Below are 12,680 nucleotides of genomic sequence, written 5' to 3'. Positions count from 1 at the left end.
CATCCCCCAGACCCACACAGCAGCTGGGGAAGCTGTCACAGCCAAGGGCTGCAGAGCCACTCCTGGGCACTGGCAATTCCTGCAGGTGCCTCCAGCCCCAGCTGAGGCTCCAGCCCCGCTGGGAGAGGGCTCAGCTCTGACAGTGCTGAATGGACAAACTGACAGCACTGCTAGTGTGGCAACATCTGCTTTCATCCTCCTCTTGGCTCCCTCCCAAAGCCTGGCCAGGGCCCCAGGAGGAACCAAGAGAGGTGACTTTGACCATTCAGCCCCAAACAAGGCCAGATGTCAGATTTCATGGCCTGGTCTGGCTTCTAAATACACAAAGGTCAATACATGTTTCACTAATGAGTGGCTACATCTATCACAGTGCTAATGACCATGCACATTTCATCAGGGAGCAGATACAAAGATAACCTTTGGTTGGAAGGTTCATCCAGAGGCCACCTTGGGCTCAGGGCCTGCTGTTCAGGCCTCACTCAGGGCTGCTGTCCAGGCCTTGGCACTTCAGGGACGTGGTTTAGTGCTGGGCTTGGCACTGCTGGCTGAGCGGCTGCACTGGGTGAGCTCAGAGGGCTTTTCCAAGAGAAAGGATTCTGTGATTCCATGATTCTATCCACTGCATTCAGCTGGGTCCATGTTAGCAGCACTCATTTGCTCAGAAAGTCTCCTCTTGCCCAGCTCCTGTGGCCTGAGGCTTCAGCTCCTTCAGCTCCTGGTGCTGAGCTGCTCATGCTGAACGAGACGACTCGGAGAGAAGAGCACAGTCCATGCAATTCCTTCTGGGACACGCAGAGGGGAGGCTGTGCAAACAGGAGCATTGTTTGCTGTGGCCTCCTCTCTGCCCTTCACGCCTTTCAGCGCTTGGAACCAGCCAAGAGCTTTCTCCAAGAGTGCAATGGAGCAGCTGTTCCTGCTCCTGGCTCTGGCTCTCTCCAGTCTCTGCCCTTGCCTGCTTCTGTCCCTCGTGCTGTGCCCTCTGTTCCCCCAGGGCTGGCTGGCTGCTGCCCAGGACTGTGGCACTGGCACAGATCCAGTGCTCCAGAGCCTCCTTTCTGTGCCCTTGGAGCTGCCTGGGCACAGCAGCCTTTTCCATCTGCAAGCTCCCCATGGACAGGGAGTGCCCAGCTCCGTTCCTTGCACAGCCTCCAGGAGCCCAGGGCTGCCATCTCAAGTCCCTGCTGGCACTGGGGGCTCCCAGGTGCCTCAGGCTGCTGTGACACCGCTGCACACGGGAGGGAACAGGGGCAGGGGCTGTGCTGAAAGTCAGCTCCATCTGCTGCTGCTGCTGCTGCTGCTGCTGCTGCTGTGGGGTCGTTTGTGCAGCCCTGGCCCAGAGTCAGGGATCAGATCCTGCCAGTCTCTTCCAGCCCTGGCTGCTCAGAGTTGGGCCTTGGAGCCTCAGGTGGCCAAAGGCAGCTGCTCCTGGTCCCTCTGTGTGCCCGTGTTCAGCAGTGCTGCTCCATCAGTCTGTGCCCAGCAACGGGGAAAAGCCTCAGCCCTGCAGGGCCAGGAGCTGCCGGGCTCTGCCTGAGCAGCTCAGCCAGCAGGAAGGGAGCTGCTCCACACGGGAACCAGGAGCAAAGGACATTCCTTTGATAGGACATGTTTTCTATTTAAAGGAAAAAAAAGGAAAAATGGAAAAAATAGGTAAATTGTAAAAGATAAGAATAAAATCCAAGTGTTAGAGAAAAAATATAACATAATGTTAGTGAAAAAACGAAACATAAATGCAAAGTTACATTCTTTGCATTAGGAGGTAAATGATCTTTTGAAAAAGAGAACTCAGTTATTTACATTGTAAATGTGCTGATGCCATGGATCCATCTTACTGACCTCAGCAGCCTTTTAAAAGATTTTGGGCTTTGTTTCCAACATTGGTATTTGAAATAATGGTCGAAGCAAGAGGAAATTGCTTTGTGCCCTTCCGGCTCCAAGCAGGACTGGGAATGGAAACTCTGTCAAACCCCAAATCCTTTAGAAGATGCCCTTCCTTCTCAGCCTGTGAATGAGCCGCACATTCCCGTTGAAACTGTCAGGGATTTCTAAAAGACACAAAGTCCCACTTAGGGCTTTTTGCTCTGGTTTGGCAGTGCAGAAGGGCAATTCTCCATCCACCAGCTCCAGACTGCACTGCCTCAGGAGCACGGCCCACTCGCCAGCTTTGGCCCACTTGTGGCACTGCTAGAGGAGGAAGAAAGTGCAACTGCACCATTCCAGCCAATCAAGAAGGAAGAATGGGACAGACAAAACACCCTGTACAGATCCAGGCGTTCAGCTGGGACTGTGGAGAGTTTGGGTCCTTGCCAATTGGATGTGTGTCCCCAGCTGCAATCTCTGGGCCTGCAGCAGAGTCTCACTCACTGCCAAAGCAGAAAGCTCAGGCGCTGTGCTCACAATGGGCTCGTCTGATGCAGAGCTGTCAGAGCAATGTGAGGGCAGAGCCAGCCCAGCTGGGCCCAGGGCTGAGCCCAGCAGAGCCCTGGCAGAGCCCAGAGCAGCCTCAGCAGCCGCAGAGCCCGGCTGCAAGGAGAGAAAGCAGAAACCGCCCGTCAGCTGAGGGCTCCTGTGCCCTTGTGCCAAGGCCTGCGGGGCCCAGGCCGTGCTGGCTGTGCCCAGAGCTGTGCCCAGAGCTGCCCATCCCTGCTGCCTTTGGCAGCAGAGCAGGAGGGCAGGACATGTGCCCAGCCTGCAGCCAGCCACGGCACATCCAGCCCTCAGCAGCTGCCCAGAGCAGGATGCTCCTGTGCTCGCTGCCATCTCCCAAAAGCTCTGATCCCACCCTGCCAAGCACACAGGGACCCACCTCACGCCAGCCACGGCTGCAAGAAAAGCTGCTCCCAAACCATGGCCTCAGCCTTCTCCAAGGCCACCGCCCATCCACGCCACAGCTGCTCCCAAGCACTTCCCCATCCACACTGGACCACCTAGAATGCTTCCTCTGGAAAAACAAACAACACATTCTTGAAAAGAGATTAGATGCAAAAAGGGAAAACAAGAAAAACGGGAAAAACTCTTATCTTTGTCAGGGCCTTGAGGAAGGCCCAACTCCTACATGGTAGGGAAAAACCCAGCCATGGCTGAGGGAAGCCCACACTTTCTCTCTTCCCCCTGCACTGCCCCCCAAAATCACCGTGATCCCAAAGCAAACGAGGGCAGTGCAGTAGCCCAGCCCTTCCTTGCCTGCAGAGCAAAGCAGCCCCTGCACAGGTTCTGGAGTCCCATCTCTGCTCCCACCATGGGGCTTTGTTTGTGTCGGGCTGGCTGCCCCAGCCCCAGCCCCAGCCCCAGCCCGGGGCACGGTGGCTGCTGGGGGCTGTTGGCAGGGCCAGGAGCCCACTCCCATTTCGTACCCAGCCCAGCCCATTCCCACAGCCTTGCCAAAAAGCAGCTGGGCAGCGACTGAAGGATGAGTTGCATCTGCCCCAGCAAAGGGGGAACCTTCGCTTCCCAGCCAGGCTGGGCCGTGCCCAAATCTGGCAGCATTTCCCTGGGTGTGGACTCATCTGCAAATTCCCTGTGGAGTTTGCCTTTGAAGAAGGTGCCAGAATCAAAGTCCATTACCTTCAGCCTCCAGTGGCCAGGCTGAGGAAGAGCTTGTCATCCTTGCTGTCATCCTGGCTGTCCCCAGCAGCAGCAGCAGCAGCAGCAGCAGCAGCAGCAGCATCCCCACCCGGTACAGCTTCTCCAGGGGCTCCTGCTCCTTCCCTGGGGGGAGACCAGGCTCTCAGGGCTCTGCCCAGGGCCCCAGCTGTCAGGGAACCAGCACAAGCAAAACCAGCTTGGATGGCGGCCACCAGTGCTGGGCAGAGCAGCTCAGCTCCAGCACAAGGGCTGCGTGTGCCCATCCCATGGCCCCGGTGCAGTGACACAGGCAGCACAAAAAGGTCTGGGTTCCTTTGCTTCTCATTGCCACGGCGTGTGTGGAGCTGCAACTTACCAGGGCCCTGGATCAAAGTGTGCCTGTGGCTCTCTCCCTTCTTCTATGGCCGAGGAATATCCTGCACCCAAGGATCACAGAACAGGTCTTCTAATGTGGGTCTGTCCAAGGAGTTCACGGATAAACACCACCTGATCAGATCTTTGCACTCTGGACAGAGAAAGCAGAAACTGCCGGTCAGCCAGAGAAGGCTCCTGTTGGCTTTGCCCCACTATTCCCATGCCCAGGCCATTCTGGATGCGCTCAGGCTTGGGCCTAAACTTTCCCATCAATTCCCTGTTTTGGAGGAGAGCAGGACCTGTGCCACCTCCTCAGCAGCTGCCAGAGCGGGATGCTCACGAGCCCGCTGCTGGCTCCCAGCACTGGGATTCCCCCCGTGCCCAGAGAAGAGGATCCACCTTGAGAGAGCCCTTGTGGCAGCGGGAGCTGGCCCCAGCTGAGGTTCCGGCCCCTCCTGAACGGGTGCTCCCCGCAGACCATCTGGTGCAGCAGGATGCCCAGGGACCAGATCGTTGCTGCCTCGCCATGGTACCAGCCAAAGTCGTTCCATTCCGGGGGGCTGTAGGACAGTGTTCCTATGGAATACAGATGGAGTTCAGCAGGGGGATGCTGCTGCTCCCACAGCCTGGCCCCAGCATCCCTGGGCCTGCGGGGGCTGCATCAGTGGCACACAGGGTGACCACTGCCCTCTCGCCAGCACCCGGGACTTGTGCACAAACTTAGGCTTGGAAAAGAAGCCACTGGTGTCAGAAGAGGGCAGAGGAAGCCCTGGCTAAGCCTGACCCTGACCTGCAAAGGAAAAACCCTCTCCGTGCTGGGGAAAACATGCCCTTATCCTCCCTGCCTGCATTGCCCCAAAAATATTAGGAAGCCAAGGCAAACAGGGCGAGTGGATCAGTCCAAGCCCTTCCTCTTGCCTGCACACCAAACTGGCTGGGGCACAGGTTCCGCCCCCATCTCTGCTACCCCCACCCATGGGGGTTTTGGTCGGGCTGGCTGCCCCAGCCCAGCCCCAGTCCTGGGCAGAGTGGCTGGCAAAGGCTGCCAGCAGGGCTGGAAGATGGCTCCCCACCCAGCCCCGCTCTAAAGCAACTCAGCTGAAGACTCAGTCCCCTGACTGGCAGCAAAAGGGAGAATCCCCTCTGCCACAGCCAGCTTGGGCTGGGAGATGTTGGGCCATGAGATCCCGGGACCAGGAGTACACCCTTACGTGGGCTCACCTGCAAAGTGAGTGTAGGCTGTGTCTTGCAGGTAGGTGCCACAGCCAAAGTCGATCAGTTTGGCCTTCCCGGTGGCCAGGTCGAGCAGGATGTTCTCGGGCTTGATGTCGCGGTGCAGGACCCCGCAGCTGGTGCAGTGCCGCACGGCCTCCAGCACCTGGCGGAACAGCTCCCGCGCCACCTCCTCGGGCAGGAACCGCCGTGCCCCAATGAAACGCTGCAGGTCCTGACACCGCTCTGGCCGCTCCAGCACCATCACGATGTGGTTGGGCAGCTCAAGCCACTCCAGCAGCTGCACCACACCAGGGAAGCCAGTGGACACCTTGGCCTGCAGCACGACCTCCAGCGGGGCCCTGCTGCCGTCGGGCTGCGGGAGGAGCACGATGCCCTCAGTGGGGCCGATGCCGTGCCGGGGCTCGGGGAGCCCTCAGCCAGCCCGGGATGCTCTGCGCCCTGCGCTGGACCCACGCCCGCTCTCCCTCGAGGCGTCCTGGCGGCTTCCACCGTGCCGGGCCTCGGCTCATCCCCGCCCGGCAGCCCCGGCTGCTGCCGCTGGCCCCGCTCACTCACCAGCTCGCCCCAGTGCCGGACGCGGTTCCGTGGCACCCTTTTGATGGCCACCTGCAAGCCAAGGACAGCAGCGGGCTCAGCTCGCCGCCCGCCCTGCCCAGCCCCATCCTCCTCCTCCTCCTCCTCCGCCCCCTCCTCCTGCGCCCGCCGCCGGCCCCGCCGCTCACCGGGGCGCCGTCCGAGAGCCGCGTGGCCGCGAAGACGCTGCCGAATCCTCCGCGCCCCAGCAGCGAACCCACTCGGTACCGCTCCTGCAGGGCCTCGTGCGCCTTCCCTGCGGGCGGGACGCGGCTGTCAGCGCTCGGCCCGGGGCCAGCAACGGCCCCCGAGCGCCCCTCAGCCGCCCCGGGCCGGCCATGCCCGGGCGTTCGCTCTTTGGAACGCGGCACGGGAGGCTCGGGGCCGGCGGCCGCGCTGCCGAGCGGCGGAGCTCGGGCCGGGGAAGCCGCAGCGGAGGCGGCGGGAGCGGCCGCGCCGCCTGTGTCCTCCACGGGCCCCGGGAGGAGCCGGGGCCGGGGTCGGGGCCGGGGCCGGGGCCGGGACTGAAGCCTGCCTCGGGGGCGGGGCCGGGCTCGGGCCAGGCGGAGCCGAAGGGCGGCGATGCCGCCCCCGCACCAGGCACTGATGCCCGCCCAGCAGCGCCACCGCCAGTACGGCCAGAGCCGGGCGGAGGCGAGAGCGCGGCGGGACGGGCGGGGCCGGGCACGGGGCAGCCCCGCCCGGGGCCGGGGGCGGGCCGGGGGCATGGCCCGGCCCGGCAGGGGAGAGGGAGGCGGGGAGAGGAGAGGGACGCCGGGCAAGGGACCCCGAGAGAAGGGTGCCCGACAGCGGGAACGGGAGAGAAAGAGAAAGAGAGAGAGAGAGAGAGAGAGAGAGAGAGAGAAAGAGAGAGAGAGAGAGAGAGAGAGAGAGAGAGAGAGAGAGAGAGAGAGAGAGAGAGAGAGAGAGAGAGAGAGAGAGAGAAAGAAAGAGAGAGAAAGAAAGAAAGAAAGAAAGAAAGAAAGAAAGAAAGAAAGAAAGAAAGAAAGAAAGAAAGAAAGAAAGAAAGAAAGAAAGAAAGAAAGAAAGAAAGAAAGAAAGAAAGAAAGAAAGAAAGAAAGAAACAGCTCTAAAATATCTGTTTTTCTGCTGCTGCTGCTGCCGCCGCTGTCGCTGCTGCTGCCGCCGCTGCCGCCGCTGCAACTGAAGCACCGGGGCCGTTCGTCCCCGTGTCCGTTCCCCGCTCGCCCCACGAGCCCCACGTTCGAGCCCCGCGCGCCCCGGGCACAGCCCCTGAGTCTGTCCAAACACGGGAACTTTGCAGCGGTGAGCCCAGATGCAGAGCCCTGACTCCTGCACACTGGCACAGCAATCCCCTCGCTTGCTGCTCTGCATTGGCCTGGCTGAGGCTCAAACACTCTCGGGCCACCTTCCCTTGCTGTAGGATTCCTACCTGACCCAAGCACTGCACTTACATCTCCAGTGTTGCCTTCCAGTAAAACCAGGGGAAGGAAAACTCTGTGAGGCTCATGGTTATTTTTGAGTGTCTAAAAATCACTAAGTCACCGATCCTAGAGGTACGGTGCATCTGGAATTCCTGGGATGGAGAAGTAGTGCAACATGGAAAAGGGGAGCATAGAAATAAATAGAGGAAAACATCTTGGATTGTTTCTTTCATTTTCATTTCACTTCTGGAAAGCTGTTTCAGTTTTCCAGGAATCTTCTCCTGTCTCTCTTCTCAAGAATGTCTCATGGAGAACAAGGTCAAGCTTCTGTCACAAGATTTGCCAGCAGGAAATTATGCCACTGGTGAAATTTTCATGATGACTGTTTGTGCTGGCTTAGGGCAAATTTGGGGAGGAAAGCTCCAAAAGGGGTCTGTCTAGAAAGCAAGTTCAAGCAGCCCCTCCCCCTACTAGTTCAGGAAAAGACTTCCCTCGAAAAAAGTGAAAAAACCCCAGTTTATTTAACAAGTAAAGTATTCACAAGCATGAAAAATGCATAATATTAAATAAAACCTCTGACAGTGCTGAAGAGATGGCAAATTCAGAAAGTCCTTTTTGTGGGTTGTAGTTGGCTCAGTCGGTCTCTTCTAAGTCCCTCTGGTGCTGGAATGCAGCGTCCCAGAGCTCGGTGGGCCACAGGTGTGAGCTGCCGGTGTTTTTCTGGGTTTTCAGTCCAGAGCAGGTTTAAACATTTCCCAGAAAAAGGAAAGTCACAGTCCAAGGAACTTCTCTGCCTAAGCTAGTTAAAACCAAATTGCTAGACCTGGGCTGTGAAGGCATCGGGAAATTTCCAAATCTGGGCACTGGTGGTCCCAGCAAACACCAGATCTGGATGGTGCTGGAGCCAGAACCTGGAAATTTCCAAATTTTGGCTTTCTGTGCCAGAAAATCACTGGACTTGGGCTGTGCCAGCACCAGGAAGTTTTCAGATCTGGGTGCTGGCACTGTCAGCAAACACCAGATCTGGGTGGTGTCGTTGCCAGCGACAGAAATCTGCCGGATTTGGGCTCTGCTGGCACCGGGAAATTTCCAAATCTGGGCACTGGCACAGCAAACACAAAATGTGGGCAGTGCCAGGGCCAGTAGCAGAAAGTTGCCGGGTTTTGGATTTCTGTGCCAGTAAATTGCTGCTGCACTTGGGCTGTGTCAGAATAGGGAAATTTCCAGATGTGGGCACTGGCGGTGCCAGCAAACACCAGTGAAACCTTCTGGTCCTCGTCCGGACCATTGGCCAGTGGTTTCCCTGAGAACCAGCTCTGGCCACTTTACAGACAGAGACTGCTTCCATCTGGTGCTCTGGAAACAGAACTTTAATGAAGGCAAACACAACAAACAGGACGGCGTGCACAGTAGAGAGAGCAAAGCAGAAAAAAGCCTGGGTCCAGGGTCTAGCAGGGATATTTATCCATTTATATATGGGGAGGGGTTAAGGTAGGATCTGAGGGAAGGATCCAAGAGGAAGGAAGGATTATGAATATTGAAATTTTTGCAGTAAAATGTAACCAATGGTAGCAAAGAGAACTCAGAACTTTCTAGTAACAATCTGCATAACTGAACAAGAGGATTATGGGTGGGAGCTCCTGCTGACCCCAACTTAAGAGGGTTTTCCCATGGCCTTAAGCCGAGGTCTCCCTCTTCTTTTAACCAACCCCAACACACCAGATCTGGGTGGAGCCTGGTTTTGGCTTTCTTTGCCAGAAAATTGCATTTGGGTTGTGCTGGCACCAGGAAATTGCCAATGTGGGCACTGGCAGTGTCAGCACACACCAGATCTGGGTGGGGAATGTCCAGGCACCAGGAAATTGCCAAATGTGATCTTTCTGTGCCAGTATATTGCTGGAATTGTGCTGTGCAGGCATCTGAAAAATTCCGGATATGGGCACTGGCGGTGTCAGCAAACACGAGATTGGGTTGCTGTAGGTACCAGGTATTTGCCTGGTTTTGGCTTTCTGTGCCAGCAAATTGCTGGACTTGGGCTGTGCTAGAATAGGGAAATAGCAGGATCTGGGAACTGGCAATGCCAGCAAACACCACATTTCCGGAAGGATTGGATCTGGACCCGTTCCCCTCCCTTCCCTTTTCTCCCTCAACAAGGTGCCAGAGTGGCTGGAGAGCAGCCAGGCAGAAAGGGACCTGCAGGGACTGATGGACAGCAGGCTGGACATGAGGCAGCAGTGTGCCCAGGTGGCCAAGAAGGCCAATGGCTCCTGGCCTGGATCAGGAATGGTGTGGCCAGCAGGAGCAGGGCAGGGATTCTTCCCCTGTGCTCAGCACTCCTTGGGCAGCACCTCGAGTGCTGTGTCCAGTTCCTGGCCCCCAGTTTAGGAAGGACATGGAGGGGCTGGAGCGTGTCCAGAGAAGGGCAACAAGGCTGGGGAGGGGTCTGGAGCACAAGTCCTGTGAGGAGGGGCTGAGGGAGATGGGGTTGTTTATCCTGGAGAAGAGGAGACTCAGGGGAGACAAGGCAGTGTCAGGGCACAGGTTGGACTTGATGATCTCTATGGCCTGTTGCACCCTTGCTGATTCTGGGATTCTCTGAAACCACCCTTGGAGCAGTTGCAGGATGAGCCCTGGGCCTCCTCTGCAGAAGCTCCAGCAGCCCAGGTCCCTCAGCTTCTCCTGCCAGCCCCAAAGCCCATCCTGTCAGTCCTGCAGAGCCTCTGCAGCTCCTCCTCATTGCCCAGAACAGGGAGCCCCAGAGCCAGACACAGCAGCCCAGATGTGCCCCCTGGCCTGGGGTGCCTGTGGCAAGGGAGCAGCAGCAGGCACTGCAGGAGCCTGCAGACAATTCCTGCAGCACTTGTAGGATGATCCTGCTCCCCAAGGGACGTTCCCATGGGGCCAAGGCAGGAACTGCAATGGGGAGTGGGGCCAGAGGGGAAAGGCAAACAGGGATGGGCTGTTTGCAGGGCAGGGAACAGGGCTGGGCAAGAGGAAGAAATCTGGACCAAGGAAGAGTAAAGAAAGCAAAGGTGGCACACAGGAAATGCTGAGGGCAGTTTGGGGGTGGCTGCCAGGCAGCCCTGGCTCTGAGCAACAGCGTCTGCAGTGGCACAGGAAACTCCCAGCTGATGGGAACAAACTTTCTGGCTGACTGCAGAGGCCAGGACAAAGCTGAGTGGTTTCCCTGGTGTCTCGCAGGCCTTGCTGGCCCCAGGGGCTGATGGCATTTGTGCTCTTTCCCGTCTGGCCCAGGGCCCTTGCAGAGCCCCAGCCATGCTGTTTGCCCCCAGCCTGCCCACGGCCAGCCTGGGGCTGCTGACGGGGGTTTCTGGGCTGAGCATTGGCCTGGCCGTGTTCTTGAGAGAGCCTGGGCAAGGAGCCTGGAGCCCCCAGGGCCTGGCCTGAGGCGTCAGCGCTGCCCCAGCAGTGCCCATGGCCTGTCCCTGCTGCAGCCCCGGCACTGCCACCCCCAGGGCTGTGCCCGGCCCCAAGAGCACTCAGGCCCTGCAGCAACACCAGGGCCACCAGGGCAGCGGGGCAGGGCCACGGCAGCAGCACTGGCAACACCAAGTGCTGCGGCTGCTGCTGCTGCTGGGCACAGCTGCTGGGCCAGCACTGATCTGCCCCAGCTCTGCACACAGACATTGCTGCTGCAGCTCCAGAGATGGCAACAAAAGGGCATCTCTGCAGAAAACTTTGCTGGGAGATCCTTTAGTTCCTTTAAAGGCACCGAGAGCACAGCCCCTCATTGACACAGTCTGTGGCCACAGGGAAGGTGGAGAGAAACAAAATGAGAATCGGTACAAACAGTGGCTTTTTATTGTGGACAATATGAATACCTAAAACAAAGGAAAATATGCCATCACAACCAAACCCACTAGAAATTACAAATATGACTTCTATTGCAAGTGATTTGCAGAAATTGGCCAACACATTAATGTCCCTGAAAGCATCCAGTCATCAGTCTCCACACTGCAGCCTTGAGCTCCTGGTTCCTCAGGCTGTAGATGAGGGGGTTCAGGGCTGGAGGCACCACCGAGTACAGAACGGACACTGACAGATCCAGGGATGGGGAGGAGTTGGAGGGGGGCTTCACATGAGCAAATGTGCCAGTGCTGATAAACAAGGACACCACGGCCAGGTGAGGGAGGCAGGTGGAAAAGGCTTTGTGCCGTCCCTGCTCAGAGGGGATCCTCAGCACGGCCCTGAAGATCTGCACATAGGAGAAAACAATGAACACAAAACAGCCAAATGATAAACAAAGGCTAACTACAATAAGCCCAAGTTTCCTGAGGTTGGAGTGTGAGCAGGAGAGCTTGAGGATCTGTGGGATTTCACAGAAGAACTGGCCCAGGGCATTTCCATGGCACAGGGGCAGGGAAAATGTATTGGCCGTGTGCATGAGAGCATTGAGAAAGGCACTGGCCCAGGCAGCTGCTGCCATGTGGGCACAAGCTCTGCTGCCCAGGAAGGTCCCGTAGTGCAGGGGTTTGCAGATGGACACGTAGCGGTCGTAGCACATGATGGTCAGGAGGAAATACTCTGCTGAGATGAAAAAGGCAAAAAAAAAGAGCTGTGCAGCACATGCAGTGTAGGAGATGTTGCTGGTGTCCCAGAGGGAATTGTGCATGGCTTTGGGGACAGTGGTGCAGATGGAGCCCAGGTCAGCGAGGGCCAGGTTGAGCAGGAAGAAGAACATGGGCGTGTGCAGGTGGTGGCCGCAGGCTACGGCGCTGATGATGAGGCCGTTGCCCAGGAGGGCAGCCAGGGAGATGCCCAGCAAGAGGCAGAAGTGCAGGAGCTGCAGCTGCCGCGTGTCTGCCAATGCCAGCAGGAGGAAGTGCCTGATGGAGCTGCTGTTGGACATTGGCTGTGCATTGGCATGGGGATCTGTAAGAAAATGTAATCATGGAATAGTTGGGTTTGGAGAGGACTTGAAATATCCCAGCAGAGCCTGGGGGCACTTCCCCCCCACTGCCTGCCCAGGGCTCTGCTGCCTGGAGCTGTCCCTGCCAGCAGCTGCTTCCCTGTGCCCAGGGCTGGGCCCTGCCAGTGCTGCCAGAGCCCAGCCCAGCCCTGGGGGCTCAGCTCTGCCCTGCAGAGCCCTCCCAGCTCAGGCACTGCCCAGGGGCAGCTCTGGCTCTGCAGGCTCTGATGGCAACATCAGAGCAACCCTGAGGAGGCTGGAAAAGCAACACTGATGCTGCCTCTGAAGGGCCCTGTGCTGATCTCTGTCACTGCCTGGTTTAGTAACATCAGATAGATTTTTAGTTTTCTCAACCTGAACTGAGAGATGAATATCTGTGTGGAATTTCCCATCCAGGCAACACAGAGCAGTAGATTAAAAAAGCAGATTTTTGCCATTTATGTAGCCCCTGCCTTGCTGTGCTCCCTGTATAATCTGCTTGGAAATGTTCTGCAGTTCAATGCCATGCTGGGAGCAGCCCTGAACAATGCAGCATCCTCCCCACACAAGGAGAACACTTCCAAGCCTCACCAGCTGTCTCCTTCCCCCCAGATCTT

General features: G+C 57.7%; 1 protein-coding gene across 1 annotated transcript; it reads right to left on the bottom strand.

Moving 5' to 3' along the window:
• Window positions 1-11,091: 11,091 nt before the first annotated feature.
• Window positions 11,092-12,024, bottom strand: LOC143692708 (olfactory receptor 14A16-like). The gene has a single exon (XM_077172950.1). The coding sequence runs from the start codon at window positions 12,022-12,024 to the stop codon at window positions 11,092-11,094; it is 933 nt and encodes a 310-aa protein (XP_077029065.1).
• Window positions 12,025-12,680: the final 656 nt, after the last annotated feature.

This window comes from Agelaius phoeniceus, assembly GCF_051311805.1.
Source record: "Agelaius phoeniceus isolate bAgePho1 chromosome W unlocalized genomic scaffold, bAgePho1.hap1 SUPER_W_unloc_2, whole genome shotgun sequence".
Taxonomy (NCBI): Eukaryota; Metazoa; Chordata; class Aves; order Passeriformes; family Icteridae; genus Agelaius; species Agelaius phoeniceus.
Note: the sequence above shows the minus strand (reverse complement) of the source record. Positions and strands in the feature narration are given on the sequence as shown.